General features: G+C 57.8%; 1 protein-coding gene across 1 annotated transcript; it reads left to right on the top strand.

Moving 5' to 3' along the window:
- Nucleotides 1-3,652: 3,652 nt before the first annotated feature.
- C2CD4C (C2 calcium dependent domain containing 4C) lies at nucleotides 3,653-5,019 on the top strand. Its single transcript, XM_036424465.2, has one exon. The coding sequence runs from the start codon at nucleotides 3,665-3,667 to the stop codon at nucleotides 4,946-4,948; it is 1,284 nt and encodes a 427-aa protein (XP_036280358.1). The 5' UTR covers nucleotides 3,653-3,664; the 3' UTR covers nucleotides 4,949-5,019.
- The last annotated feature ends 9,309 nt before the right edge of the window (nucleotides 5,020-14,328 follow it).

Below are 14,328 nucleotides of genomic sequence, written 5' to 3'. Positions count from 1 at the left end.
TGCAGTCAGCCTCCCCAGGGGAAAGCCAGGTGGCCCAGATTTGGCCTCCTGGGGGCTGGAGGAGCTGGGGGGCTGAAGGCCTGTGAGGGGGAGGAAGAGGGTAGTCTGCTCTCCTAGAATCCCCAACACTTCTCAAACGCCTCTATTTTTAGAGAGAAGAATACCCCAACTTCTCTATTAAATGCACCCGAATTTCTCTTTGGAAACACCTATTTTATCTCCCCAATGCTACAAACCTCTCTCTTGAGGTATCCCAATATGTCTGACAAAAAGCTCCTTGTTTTCCTCCAGCTGCTCCTCTCTTGCCCCTAAACATGGGAGTGTGCAGACAGGCCTTTCGTCCCCTTTTTCAGAGGAAAAGGCAGCTCGGGGCCCAGAGCTGCACAGGCATGAGGCGGCTCCTCAGGCCTGGAGCGGGGACGGCAGGCTTTGTCTGAGCCGCCTCCCCGTGTGTCCTCCCAGCCTGTCTGCTGGAGGCCACAGGGGGCAGCCTATGACTCAGGCCTGCATCCTGGGGAGTACCACCTTCCTGCTTCTCCTCTGAGCCGGGCCACCTTCCCCCTCCATATAGTACGCTCCTGGGAGTGGAGGGGAGGGTGAGGACTGAGGCGGGAGGGGGTGGAGGCCGAGGCTGCAGCACGAGGGGCACAGCTCAGGGTGGGTGGGGATGGTGGGTGCCTTCTGGGCCCCCTCCCTAGCTTAGGCCTGGAACCGGCAGCCTCTTCAACTCTGATTCCAGGGAAGCTACAGCTCAGGGTTTGGGGGGGTCCTGGCGGAGGGGTGGGGGGCGGCCGCACCTGTCAGTCCCAGGGCTCTGCGGAGGCAGCAGCAGGTTTTGTTGACGCGGAGAGGTTTGTGTTTGGGGTCAGAGCCGGTGGCCTCCCTGCCCTGGTCCCTTCCAGGGTGGCCCACAGGACAGGTGTTTGGAATCCATCCCCAGGTACTTTCCCCCTCTGGGCCTCAGTTTCCCCAGCCCCCCCCCCCCCAAATGTGATGGGTTGGGGCTTTTGGCTGAGCAAGGCTGTGGTCAAGGTTCTGGGGTTCAGTTTGAGGCCTGGCAAGATCTCCCCCTGGCTGAGTCTCTTTCCTCACCAGTAGCCGCTTCCGTGAACCGATGACCAGCACTCACATGTTTCGGCGTGTTTCAGTACTTCGCACACAGCCACTCTGATGCTGAGATGCCCGTGAAGCACTGAGGCGGCAGAGAGGTTTGGACACTTGCCAGAGTCACAAAGCAGGAAATATTGGTCCTAGGATTCAAACCCTGATTAAGTGGCTCCAGATGAATGTCTGGGTTGCTTAGCACAGGAATCAGCACAGAATAAATTCACTGCATCCTCTTTCAACTCAACTGGGGGAGAGAGACCCTGCCCCAGTGGGGATGGAAGTCCCCATTTCCCAGGTCAGCCTGGCAATGCCCTTCCTTGCAGACCTCTAGCTGGTCACTTCCCCGACTGCAGAGGGAGCACTGTTCCCAGGAGTCATCCTTCCTGCTCGTTAAAGACCCCAGTGTCTTGGAGACACAGCAGGGCTAAGACCAAAACAACCCTTCCAGCCACAGCTCCAAGCCCAGCCGGGCAGCAGAACCACACAAGTAATTGCCGTAGGGCACTCTTCATGACAGCTGAAGTTGGGGTTCAGTGGGCTCTGTCAGGCTGCAACACGAGGCTGGCCCAGGCAGTGGTGGTATCTGCCTCCCCTGGCATGCTGGTGTTGCCCCAGTGCAAAGTGGGGCTCAATGCTTGCTGGGTGAGCGAATCTGAGACAGGCCTCCTGGAGTCAAGGCCCCCTCTGAGCCTCACTTTCCCCACTCTGACCCCTGGGACTCTCAGCCCCACCTCACTCCAAGGCCCAGGGGATGTGTTGGAGGGGCGGGGCCTCCATCTGGCCGCATTATCTTGCTGGCTCCTTACAAACCGAGGCTGGACTTGGGACTGGTCTGCCTTGGCTGCCAGAGGGGGAAAGTGAGGCTGAGAGGGAGGGCAGAGAGTGAGGAAGCAGGGGGGTTAGGGCTGGCAGGTCACAAGGGAGGGGGGTGGGGCCCCAGAGGGACCCTGAGATCTTAGAAGCTGCCAGGCCTGGGGTTGCCTTGGTTTCTCTCTCTGTGGGTAGCACGCCTGACTGCACTCTCCCTGCTCTCCTCCAACCACATGCTCCTGTTACAATTCCTACTCACCTGTGTCCCCCAGTTGGCACCGCCTCTGTGGGATGCATCACACAGTGGGCCCTGCACCCCCCGGCCACAGCTGTGTCCCTAGCGTCTGTGTCATTGTCCAACATCCAACATCCAAGTGCTCAATAAACACCTGCCCGTGAAATGGGGGAGCAGTGTCTTCTCTGGCTTCTGGGGGTGGCTTCGTGAGCGATACCCATCACCAGGAGGAGTGGGGCTCAGCTGCTGGGTCCTTATTTCTAGAAGGAAACTCTCACCTTTCTCGTCGTCGTCGTCGACGGAGGGGAGAGTTGGGGGAAGGACCGTTAGAGCAGCCTGGCACCGAGAAAGCGCTCAGGAGTAAATTCAGATGCAGTTATTCTTGCTGCTATTATTTTCTGCTTCATTGTAAGTCAGGAAAGCTGCTCCCCAGAGAAAGGGCCGACAGCGAGTGTGGGTCTGCGCTCCTCCCCAAAGGAACTGAAGCAGAGGCGTGGGGTTCCTGCTGCTCCTGCTCCTCCCTCCGCAGGGACCCGCGCTGGGGGTGTCCATCGGCAAACTGCGGGGACCACCTGCTTTCCCTCCCACGTACCCTCGCCAACCCCCCGAGCCCCCCGCGAGGCTCCCGGGGCGCACGGCGGGCGGGGGGCGGGGGCGGAGGCGGCCGTACTAGGGAGAATACGGCGGCGCGGCGGCCGGGCTGGGCGGTTTCCCGCCGCGGCCGGTGAATGAGTCCGACTGCGCTGCCGCCGCCGCCGCCGCCGCCGCCGCCCTGGTGCAAGCAGCAGCCTCGGCCCCCGCCCCGGACCCGCAGCCTCCGCGCCCAGACTCCGTGAGCCCGCGGGACAGCCTCAGCCCGAACACCACCCCTGGCAGGTGAGTTCGGGGACTCCGCCACCACCCCAGGGGCTGCTCGGACCCCACCCCCACCCCCAGCCGAGTTAACCGAGGGCTGGGGGGGGGGGGTAGGGGGTGTCGGGGGAGGGGGGATAGGGATCAGTGGGTCCCAGACTCCTTTCCTCTCCCTCCCCCCATCCCCCCACTTGCCTGGACCCTCAGCCCTGGGAGAAGCCACAGGTGGGTGGGAGCCGGATTGGGGGTGGGGTGGGGGCGGAGCTGGGACACGCGGGGGTCCACCCACACCCCGAGGTGTGGTCCCTGCAGACAGAGTGTGAAACCCTTAAAAAAAAAAAAGCGCTTTGAGATCCCCCAAACGGGGGGTGGGGGCGAGTGAGGGGCCGCTCTCCCCTGGGAGCTCCCCTCGAGTCGGCGCACCCCCACCTCTGCCGGCTGGTGGCTGTGCCTGGAAGTTAAGCACGACCTCTGGGGAGAGAGGGGCGGGTGTCAAGCCCATCCTTCCCCGCCTCCGCGCCCCTGGGTCCTGAGGGCCCAGGCCCTGTCCAGGTGGCCCCCCGACAGGTGCCAGGAACCCCCCTTTTCAGCGCCCCAGGGCGTGCAGGCCCACAGCTCCTGGCCCCGCTTCTCTCCGCAGACGCCCTGTGCGCTGCGCCCATGAAGAAGACCAACATGTGGTTCCTGGAGCGGCTCCGGGGGAGCGGGGAGAACGGCGCGGCGGGGGGCGAGGCGGGCGACAAGGCCTCCAAGGGGCCCCTGTACAGCAACGTGCTCACGCCCGACAAGATCCCCGACTTCTTCATCCCCCCGAAGCTGCCGGCCGGCCCCGCGGAGCCCGAAGCGCCGGCGGAGCAGAGCGCGGCCCCGGCCGCCGCCGCGGACCCGCCGCCGGCCTCGGCCTCGCCCCGCCGCGCCCCGCGCAGCCCGCGGCTGCCCGCCAAGCTGGCGGCCGAGAGCCGCAGCCTGCTGAAGGCGGCCACGCGGCACGTGATCCAGATCGAGAGCGCCGAGGACTGGCCGGCCGAGGAGGGGGCCGCCACCAACGCCGACCCGCAGGCGCAGGGGGCCATGTCGCTGCCCTCCGTGCCCAAGGCGCACACGTCCTACGGCTTCGCCACGCTGGCCGAGAGCCCGCACACGCGGCGCAAGGAGTCGCTGTTCCACAGCGAGCACGGGGCGCTGGCGCAGGTGGGCTCCCCCGGGGCGCGGCGGCGCGCGGGGGCCGGCCGGGCGGACGGCAGCGGCGGCGGCGGGGGCGCGCTCATGAGCCCCAGCCGCTACTTCAGCGGCGGCGAGAGCGACACGGGCTCCTCGGCCGAGTCCTCGCCGTTCGGGTCCCCGCTGCTCTCGCGCTCCGTGTCGCTGCTCAAAGGCTTCGCGCAGGACAGCCAGGCCAAGGTGAGCCAGCTCAAGCACTCGGTGGGCCGCCACGGCTCGCTGTCGGCGGACGACAGCACCCCGGACACCAGCCCCGGAGCGCGGCGCCGCCTGACGCGCAGGGCCGCCGCCGCCGCCCCGGAGCCGGGGGGCGCCGCCGCCGGGGAGCCGGGCCCCGGGCCCCGCGCGGAGCACGCGGTGCGCATGGGCCCGCGGGGCAGCGTGCGGCTGCTGGCCGAGTACGAGGCGGCGCAGGCGCGGCTGCGGGTGCGGCTGCTGGCCGCCGAGGGCCTGTACGACCACCTGTGCGACGCCCGGAGCATCAACTGCTGCGTGGGCCTCTGCCTGGTGCCCGGGAAGCTGCAGAAGCAGCGCAGCACCATCATCAAGAACAGCCGCCACCCCGTCTTCAACGAGGACTTCTTCTTCGACGGCCTGGGCCCGGCCAGCGCCCGCAAGCTGGCGCTCAGGATCAAGGTGGTCAACAAGGGCAGCAGCCTCAAGCGGGACACGCTGCTGGGGGAGAAGGAGCTGCCCCTGACCTCCCTGCTGCCCTTCTTGTAAAGGCCCCGGGCCAACGGCTCTCCGAGCCTCCCTCCCTCCCGCCCGCAGGTTCCCCGGGGGAGACCCACCCCCTCTCCTCCTCTCCCCTCCCCACTCCGATTCTGACAGGGCGGCCAGAGGCTCAGGGGCTGCGCCAGGCTGGGGGCAGAGGAGGTGGGTTTGAACTCCGGCTGGGTGGGGCCCGGAGGCTCAGCTGCAGCGGGGGCTTTCCTGGGATTCTGCACGGTGACCAGGATACTATTTTTCACGGATTAAGTTAGTTGGAGGAGGAAGAAAAGAGGGGGCTGCCAGGGAAGAGAAGGCCATTTGCAGGGCTGAGCAAGTTCCATGGCCCTTGGTGTGGTTTCCCCGCACAGAGTGCTGGAAAGGGGTTCTCAGGCGGCTGGCACCTGTGCCAGGAGGTGGCCGTGGAGGATGGAAGACCTAGAGGTCTCCAGTCCTGCCGCTGGGCTGAATCTCTCCGTGTGGCACGAGTGTCCTCATCCCCCAGGTCTGCCAGACGCCCCCCCTCCCCCCCTCCCCCCCCAAAGCAATGCCAGGGCCCGGGTTCTGCCACCAATGCCCCAGGGGGCTGTGGGAGGCAGCAGAGCGGAGGAGCTCACGGTGCAGGAAATCCCAGAAGATGAAAACGGGAACAATGATGGGAACAATGGCTTTGCGTCTGTCCCCGGAGCCAGACAGCCCTCCCCGGGGCCATTTCCCTGCAGCACCTTCTCTGCTTGCTTTTCTGGCAGAGGCCTGCCTGGCTGGTCCGCTGCATCTGCCTGGGAGCCCTGCTGGCGCTGCCGGGACACCTGGAGCCTCCCTCCCCTGGAGCGGGACGCTCTGAAAACACCCAGCTGGCAGCCCCCTTGCCCAGGACTCCCATCCCCCATCCTCCCCCTCGCACGCTGCCACCCCACCCCCTCCTGCCCAGCACCCCTGGCAGCTGGACACCAGGGAGTGATGCCTGGCTGCTGATGGCTGTGGCTTCTACTCCACGTGTGTAAATAGGCTTTGGCTAGGGTGGGTGGGATAAAGGGACACGGGCTGGGGCGGGGAGGGGGGGTATCCTGGTGTGACTTTTCATGCTGTTATGTGGCTGCATCGGTTTGCTTGTGTCAGGATAATTTTTGTGGAGGTTTTCCAGCTCAGAGAAACACACGGTACCGTGTGAAGCAGGGGCCAGCTCTGCCAGGCCAGCTCTGTCCCTTCCTTTCTCCTGGGCTGCTGCCTGCTGGGCAGGGATGGACCAGGGCAGCCCACTGAGTCCTGGGGCGCCCCTCCCTGTTCAAACATTGCCCCTCTGACTCTAGGTTTCCAAGCCCCACGAGGGGAGAGGTGGAGAAGCAGATTTCCCCCCAGGGCTGGGGAAGGCACCAGTGCACCCTGCACTGAGATGGAGGGGCCCTGGGAGCTGGGGTCCCTTTTAGTGCCCCCTTTGGTCTCTGTCCTGTGCCTGCTCCTTCCTGCTCCTGCTCCTGCCTTCCTAGGGGCTCCCCCTTCACTCTGGAACCCGAGGGCCACCAGGGCCAGGCTTGTGGGCTGAGGAGGCAACAGGAGGCCCTGCAAGGAGCTAGCTGCTTGGAGCTCATGCCCCTCCTGTCCTCTCTGACCCTGGCCTCCCCCTCCCCCTGCTTCCCCTCCGGGGCCTCCGGTTTTCATATGCCCGGTGCACTGTCTCATATCTTTGTGTTCGAAGTTGACAGTGGGCAAACCTTTATGACACCCTTCCTGAGTGTGTTTGTTTATAAATGCTGTTTTTAGTGCAATAAAGGTGTTTCGGGAATGCGGGGGTGGAGATTTGCCTTTTTTTTTTTTTTTTTGCTGTTTAATGACAAGAGGAGTTTTGTCTGGAATTCCAAGGAGGATGGCGGGAGCCTTTGAGGTCAGTGAAGTGCTCCACCCTTTCAGACCCTCTGCTTGGGGAGGAGGGGGGGAAGCAAGAGTGCCCAGGGTGATGCTCCCCGCCCCCAGGTCCTGTTACAACAGCAGCTGACATTTGCTCAGCAGGTGTCTGTGGGCACTGCTCTCTCCATCAACATGAACGGCCTTCGCCTTCGCAGCAGCCTCTGAGAGGGCTGTCCACACCCTCCTCTCGCAGGCTCGGGAACCTGCCAAGGCAGCCTCGTTAATGGGAGCCTGGATTCGAACTTGCGCCCTCCCTGTGGCCAGCATGGAGAGGATTGGCAGGATTTGCCCCTTCCAGGTTCTGTTTCCTGGGACAGAGACTGGGCATGTGGTGCCGTCATTAATGGGGACCCCCTTGGGTCCCATCAGGTGTCAATACAGTAGCACCCCCACTGACCTACCAGCATCCTCATGTGGTCTGCCCAAGTCCCTGCGATCAGACAGGAATCAGAAAGCAAGTATGTCAGCCAGGAGGCCAGCCCCCGCCCCCCGTCTCTCTCACACACCCCAGGTCAGGCTCTCTCTCCCCACAGAGCCCCCAGTTCAGTCCCTGTTTCCTGCTCTGACCCCACGCCTGCTCCTGCCTCTCTCCAGGGCCCAGATCGTCAGGGCTGTCACGAAGCCGCCAGGAGCCTTTGTGTAGGGTTGGGGTCCTGCACAGCCCTCCACTGGCTGACAACTGCCAGATGAGCTGCGCTAACGAGGCCTGGTCGGGACCCAGGATGTGTTGCCAGGGCAACCGGGCGCCTTCTCTCCTTTTTCCCACCAGCCACTCATCACTGGGCAGCCTGTGTGTGCGCAATGTGGGATTGCGTGCCTCTGTGTGTGTGTGGACCATCTATGTGTGCGTGCACACAACAGTGGGCTTCGGCGCATGTGTAACTACATGGATGTCTTATGCACATGTGTGCATGTACATGTTAGTGTAGTGACATGCATGTGAGAGTGCAGTAGTGCTTGTGCACAGGTGTCAGTGTGGGCATAATTATGTGTGTGCATGTATGCTATGTGCAGCCATGTGTGCCAGCAAGTGTGCGCTCACTTGCATTTCTATATTTTTCTGCGTACCCATGTACATATATGTAACATTGTGAGCCTGTGCATATGTGTTGCTATGTAATTGTGCCTGTGTGTGCCACCATTATGGCGTGCATGTGTGTGCTTGTGTGTGTGCGCGCTGTGGACATAGTGGGGACCAGGGGCTCCAGAAGGCCCCCTGCCCCCTCTCTCCATGCTGGCTCCTCACTGGGAACACCCTCACCTATGTCCTCTCACTCAGACTTCAGGCCTCGACCCACTGCCTCTTCTTCAGGGCAGCCCCTACCCTGACGAAGTCAGACCCTTTTTTAGGTTCCTTGTGAGTGTCACACACTGCCGTGCACTATCGATCTGATCGGAAGGATCTGTTACTTGGGCCTGCAGTATCCTAGCGCTCAGCCCGTGGTGCAGACAAAGGTGACGTTTGCACTTTCCTTCCAGCCCAGCCATCCTCCGAGGCTTCCTCCTGTCCAAAGGGCCACGGGCATCCAGGGCACCTCATGTGGTGCAATCATAAAATGGTGCCCCCTTCTCAAAGTGGAGCCAGCCCAGCGGACAGGAGAGCCAAAAGATGAGGCGTTAGACACCTGGAGACCTTGTGGGCACCTGGATCCAGCTTTACATGAAGTCCATAACTGCTCACCATTCCAGTTCAGAGAAGCAATAAAGTCCTTTAAAATCCCCCCCCCCCCCCAATTGATTTCAGAGAGGAAGGGAGATAGAAACATCAACAATGAGAGAATCATTGATTGGCTGCCTTCTGCATGCCCCCCATGGGGGGTGTGGGGAGACCAAACCTGAAACCTGGGCTTGTGCCCTTGGCTGAAATCGAACCTGAGATCCTTTAGTCTGCAGGCTGACGCTCTATCCACTGAGCCAAACCGGCTAGGGCTGAAGTCCTTTCCAGCTTGACTTCTTATTTATTTATTTGCAGCCAAGGAACTGATACAGAGAGTCTCCAGTACGAGGCAGGAGGAAATGCACGGAGCTAGGTGTGCCCCGTCTGGCAGGAGGGAGGGCAGCGTCCTAGAACCTGGGATTTGTACATCCCGGAGAGCTGGGGGATGTGGGCCTGGGGAGAGGGCGTGAGCATTAATCAAGGAGCGGTTTGCAGAAGGAACAGGACCTGAAGTGGGGAAGAAGTATTGGGGTAGCAGGCACATTCCAGAGGTAAAGGGAAGGGGCGCAGGAGTCCAGCCACCTGAGGCTCCATCCCACTCCACCTCTGCCTCAGCTGCAGCGCCTGCTCCCATCTGTCCACTGCCTTCCCCTGCCGTCCGCGGCTCATCATGGCTCCACACGCTCTGCATGCCCCACATGGAAGCCCACACGCCCTTCCTGGAGCCTTTGCTTGGGTGGTGCCCATCTCCCCAGCACACCTGACCCTGGCCTGCCCGGTGAGCATTCCACGGTGGAATTCTAGCCCGGGACTTTCCACTCTGCAGCACAGTGTGGCTGTGGGCGAGTCATGTGGCTTGTGTGGGTCTCAGGCTCCCCACGAGCGATGCTTCAGCCCTGGTGAGGAGGCTCAAGCTCATGTGTGGAAAGAGCTCATGCTCTGTGGAAGCAGGCACAATGCGGCAATGATAATATAATCACATTAAGGATGATAATTCTAGGCTGCCAGCAGACCCCGGAGGTCAGCGGCTTCCTTGGTCCGCCTGCGCTGGGGGCCTTTCCCCGCTGCACCTGCCCCTCTGTCCAGCTGCTCGCACCCCCTTCCTCCAGTGTGGGATTCAATTAAGCTTTTGTTTTCTTCTCAGCTCTTCTGAGAGTGGGAGGGAGGGGCTGTCTGCAGCTGGGTCTGCTGACAGAAGGAGAAAAAATGACTCCAATAAAAAGGAACCACTGCAGAGGGAGACCTGCATGTGCATGCCCTCCCTTCCTCCCTCCAGGAGCAAGCCCATGCCCCCCACGGAGGTCAGGAGCATGGGGCGGGTGTCCAGTGTTGACCTGGAGAAAGAAGGTACCTATCAAGAAGGGCTCACTGGGCTCCCATGTAAAAACAGAGCCTAGCAACCATGGCCAAACCCAGGCCTCTCAGACAGACTGCCCTTCAGGGAGAAGCCTGCCTGCTGGCTGAGCCCACTCTCCTACAGGAGTTGCTGGAATTGTATTTCAGCCAGTAGGAGGTTTTCCCTGTCCAATTATAGCTGCACAGCTCTACAGTATGTCAGTAGCATCTTCACTGGCCAGAGTGGCTCCATTCCAACCCATCAGGACAGTGCTTTTAGGACCAATCAAACTGTGAGATTTGAAGTCCTTATTTGCATAAGGATGGACCAATCTGGAACCAGGGTGGAGGCTCCTGTCTACATAAGTCAGCTTCCCTTCACATGAGGACTATGTTTCCTTGGTTGAGGCTGGACCACCAAAGGGTCTTGATGGAGCAGAGCTGTCTTCCTGGACAGCGACCTGCCTGGATGGCCACCTTACACTGGTGCTGTCCAGCTATTGAGCTGCTACACTACAGAGCTGTTTGAATCGCATAAAACTTCCTTCAACACACACCAACATGGGGATTGCTATTGGTGTTGAATTGGCACCGATGACCATGGGTTGACACCAGTTGCAAAAGTGCCAGTCCTGGCTCCACTACTCACAGCGGGCTGCCTGGCTCTCCAGGTCTCAGTTCACCCTCCCCCTGGCCACTGGAGACATTAGGCACTTCCCTCCAGGGTTATGTAAGGTCTGAACACACACGGCAGGACCCCTACTGGTGAGAGGGTGACCCACTGAATCCTCGTCAGGACTGCAGACCTCATTCACACATGGAGAGACTGAGGCACAGAGAGGCAAAGCAACACGCCTAAAGTCGCCACGCTGGCAGGTGGCAGGATGGTGATCTGAACCAGGGCTTTTGCAGACCCCCAGCCCTCAAGCTCACCCACACTGCCTGCCTACGTCTCTGTAGGCTCCTCCTCCCCTGGGGGCCTCACCTGCTACATCCTTCCTGGGCCACACAGACTGGGATAAATTCTGACTGGACACTCTCTTCTCTGTGACTCAGTTTCCTGTCCAGTACATTGCATCCTACTCTGTACTGGTGGGGGTGGGTTCAGGGCTGATTCGGCACTAGGGCTAGGAGAGTGGCAGACCCAGTAGAAGACTGTGGGGTGAGGTTCTACCTTATACTCTCTGACTGGTAGGGGATTGAGCATTGCCCAGAGACTGAGGATATACATCTCTGGGATGAGCTGGGATTGGATGTGGGAGATGAGGGCTGGGTGATCCCATTGACTCCTCTCTCCCAGCCCTACTCAGTCCCACCCACCAGCAGACCCAGAAGGCTCTGCCTTCCAACCACACGCTGAACCGTCCTGACAAGGAACAAGCTACTACACACAACAGCCTGGGGGAACCTCAGCACTGATGTTGAGGAAGCTGCACACAACACATTGTGCAACTCCATCTGTAAGAAGTTCAAGGACAGGCAACCTGAATCTACGATGATGGATGTTGCATGGCCACTGGAGGAGCAGGGGCCAGAGGGAGACGAGGATGGCCTCTGGGGAGCTGTCACTGTAGATGGCTTCATCTGGGTGATGGTTCCTGTGGTGAGTTTATTTATAAACATTCACCGAGCTCCTAAGGGTCAAGTACCTAGAATATATTTTTAAAAGTTCTTACAACTCAGCAACAGAAAAAGAAACGGCCCGATTAAAAAATGGGCAAAGGACCCGAATAGACACTTCTTCAAAGAGAAATGTCCAGCAAGCCCATGAAGAGATGCTCGATGTCATTAGTCATCAACGAAGTGCAAATCGTAAGAAGAAACCACTTCACACCCACAGGATGGCTGCGATCAAGAAAATGAAATATAACAAGCGTTGGTGAGGACGTGAAAGCATTAGAAGCTCACAGCCTGCTAGTGGGAATGTGAAACGGTGCGGCTGCTGTGGAAAACAGATGGGCACTTCCACATGAATCACTCACCAATCCCATTCCTAGGGATACCCAAAAGAATCAAAAATTGTTCCTCAAACAAAAACTTGTACCTTAATGTTCAAACAGTGTTATTCACAATAGCCAAAAGATGGCGATAGCCCAAATGTCCATCGGTGAATGAATGGAGAAATGGTCATTCATTCAATGGAAGATGACTCGGCCATGAAAAAGAATGAAACACTGCCTTGCCCACGTGACTTGGTGCTTGAGTGTTGACCTATGACCCCACAGGTCACGGTTAGATTCCTGGTTAGGGCACATGCCCAGGTTGCAGGCTCGATCCCCAGTGTGGGGCGTGCAGGAAGCAGCTGATCAACGATTCTCTCATCGTTGATGTTTCTGTCTCTCTCCCTCTCCCTTTCTCTCTGAAATCAATAAAAATATATTTTAAGCCCTTGCTGGTTTGGCTCCTCGGATAGAGTGTAGGACTGTAGACCGAAGGGACCTGGGTTTGATTCTGGTCAAGGGCACATTCCCTGGGTTGTGGGCTCAATACCCAGTGTGGGGTGTGCCGAAGGCAGCCGATCAATGATCCTCTTCCATCATTGATGTTTCTATCTCTCTCTCCCTCTTCCTCCCTCTCTGAAATCAACAAAATACATTGTTAAAAATGTATATATATATTTTAAAAAGGGTGACGCACTGACATTCGTTACAACATGAATCAACCTTGAAACATATGCTCAGTGGGAGTAGCCAGACACAAAAGGCCACACAGTGTGTGATTCCATTTCTGTGAACAGGCAAATCCACAGAGATGGGAAGTGGGTTAGTGGTTGCCAGGAGTGGGAAGGGAGAGAGGGAGTGACTAATGATGAGGACGGAGCTTCTTTTTGGGATGATGAGAATGTCCTAGAACTAGATAGTGGTGCTGGTTGCACATTGTGAATGTGGTAAATGGCACTGAATTACTCACTTTAAAATATTTACTTTTCTGGCCGAAACCGGTTTGGCTTAGTGGATAGAGCGTCCGTCTGCAGACTGAGGGTCCCAGGTTCGATTCTGATCAAGGGCATGTACATTGGTTGCAGGCACATCCCCAGCGAGGGGTGTGCTGGAGGCAGCTGGTCAATGTTTCTCACTCATCGACATTTCTAGCTCTCTATTCCTCTTCCTTCCTCTCTGTGGAAAATCGATAATATATATATATATATATATATATATATATATATATATATATATATATAAATATATTTTTTTATTGATTTTTTACAGAGAGGAAGGGAGAGAGAGAGAGAGAGCTAGAAACGTTGATGAGAGAGAAACATCGACCAGCTGTCTCTTGCACACCCCCTACCGGGGATGTGCCCGCAACCAATGTACATGCCCCTGACTGGAATCGAACCTGGGACCTTTCAGTCCGCAGACCGACGCTCTACCACTGAGCCAAACTGGCTTCGGCCGATAAAATATATTAAAAAAAAAATATATATATATATATATATATATATATATATATATATATATATATTTACTTTTCTGACTTCTTCAATTAAAAAAATATATACTTTATTGATTTTTTACAGAAAGGAAGGGAGAGAGATAGAGAGTTAGAAACATCGATGAGAGAGAAACATCGATCAGCTGCCTCCTGCATACTCCCCACTGGGGATGTGCCCGCAACCAAGGTACATGCCTTGACTGGAATCAAATCTGGGACCCTTGAGTCCGAAGGCTGACACTCTATCCACTGAGCCAAACCAGTTAGGGCTTCTTCAATTTTTTAAAAGAAGTTCACTGTGCTTGATACACTTATGATTTGTACAGTTTACTAAAAATTATATATTTTTAAAAAGGGATATAAAGCTGAGACTGGTTTGGCTCAATGGATAGAGCGTCGGCTTGGGGACCGAAGGGTCCCGTGTTCGATTCCAGTCAGGGGCATGTACCTTGGTTGCGGGCATGTCCCCAGTCGGGGGTGTGCAGGAGGCGGCTGATCGATGACTCTCTCTCATTGATGTTTCTGGCTCTCTATCTCTCTCCCTTCCTCTCTGTACAAAATCAATAAAATGTATTAAAAAAAAAAGAAAAAGGGGGGGATATAAAAATTTCCCAGAACCTGCCGAAACCGGTTTGCCTCAGCGGATAGAGCGTTGGCCTGAGGACTGAAAGGTCCTGGGTTTGATTCCATCAAGGGCATGTACCTTGGTTGCGGGTACATTCCTAGTAGGGGGTGTGTGAGAGGCAGCTGATCGATGATTCTCTCTCTTCGATGTTTCTAACTCTCTATCCCTCTCTCTTCCTCTCTGTAAAAAAGTCATTAAAATATATTTAGAAAAAAAATTTTCCCAGAACCTGCGTGCTTCTCCCCCTTTTCGGTCCCTGCTGGGATTGGGTCCAAGTATCTGCCCCCACCATCCCTCCGGGACCAGCGCAGTACCTGCCCCCTGGTGTCCTGTGTTGTCTACAGCCTGTTCTGGTAGCCACCAGAGGGTGCTGAGAGCACCTACGTCAGGTTTGGCTTTGGACCCCACAGCCTATCAGAAACAGAGGGTGACAGTGAG

The sequence above is a fragment of the Pipistrellus kuhlii genome, unplaced genomic scaffold (assembly GCF_014108245.1).
Source record: "Pipistrellus kuhlii isolate mPipKuh1 unplaced genomic scaffold, mPipKuh1.p scaffold_m20_p_8, whole genome shotgun sequence".
Lineage (NCBI taxonomy): Eukaryota > Metazoa > Chordata > Mammalia > Chiroptera > Vespertilionidae > Pipistrellus > Pipistrellus kuhlii.
The sequence above is the reverse complement of the archived record's forward strand: the minus strand, read 5'-3'. Positions and strand labels throughout refer to the sequence as shown.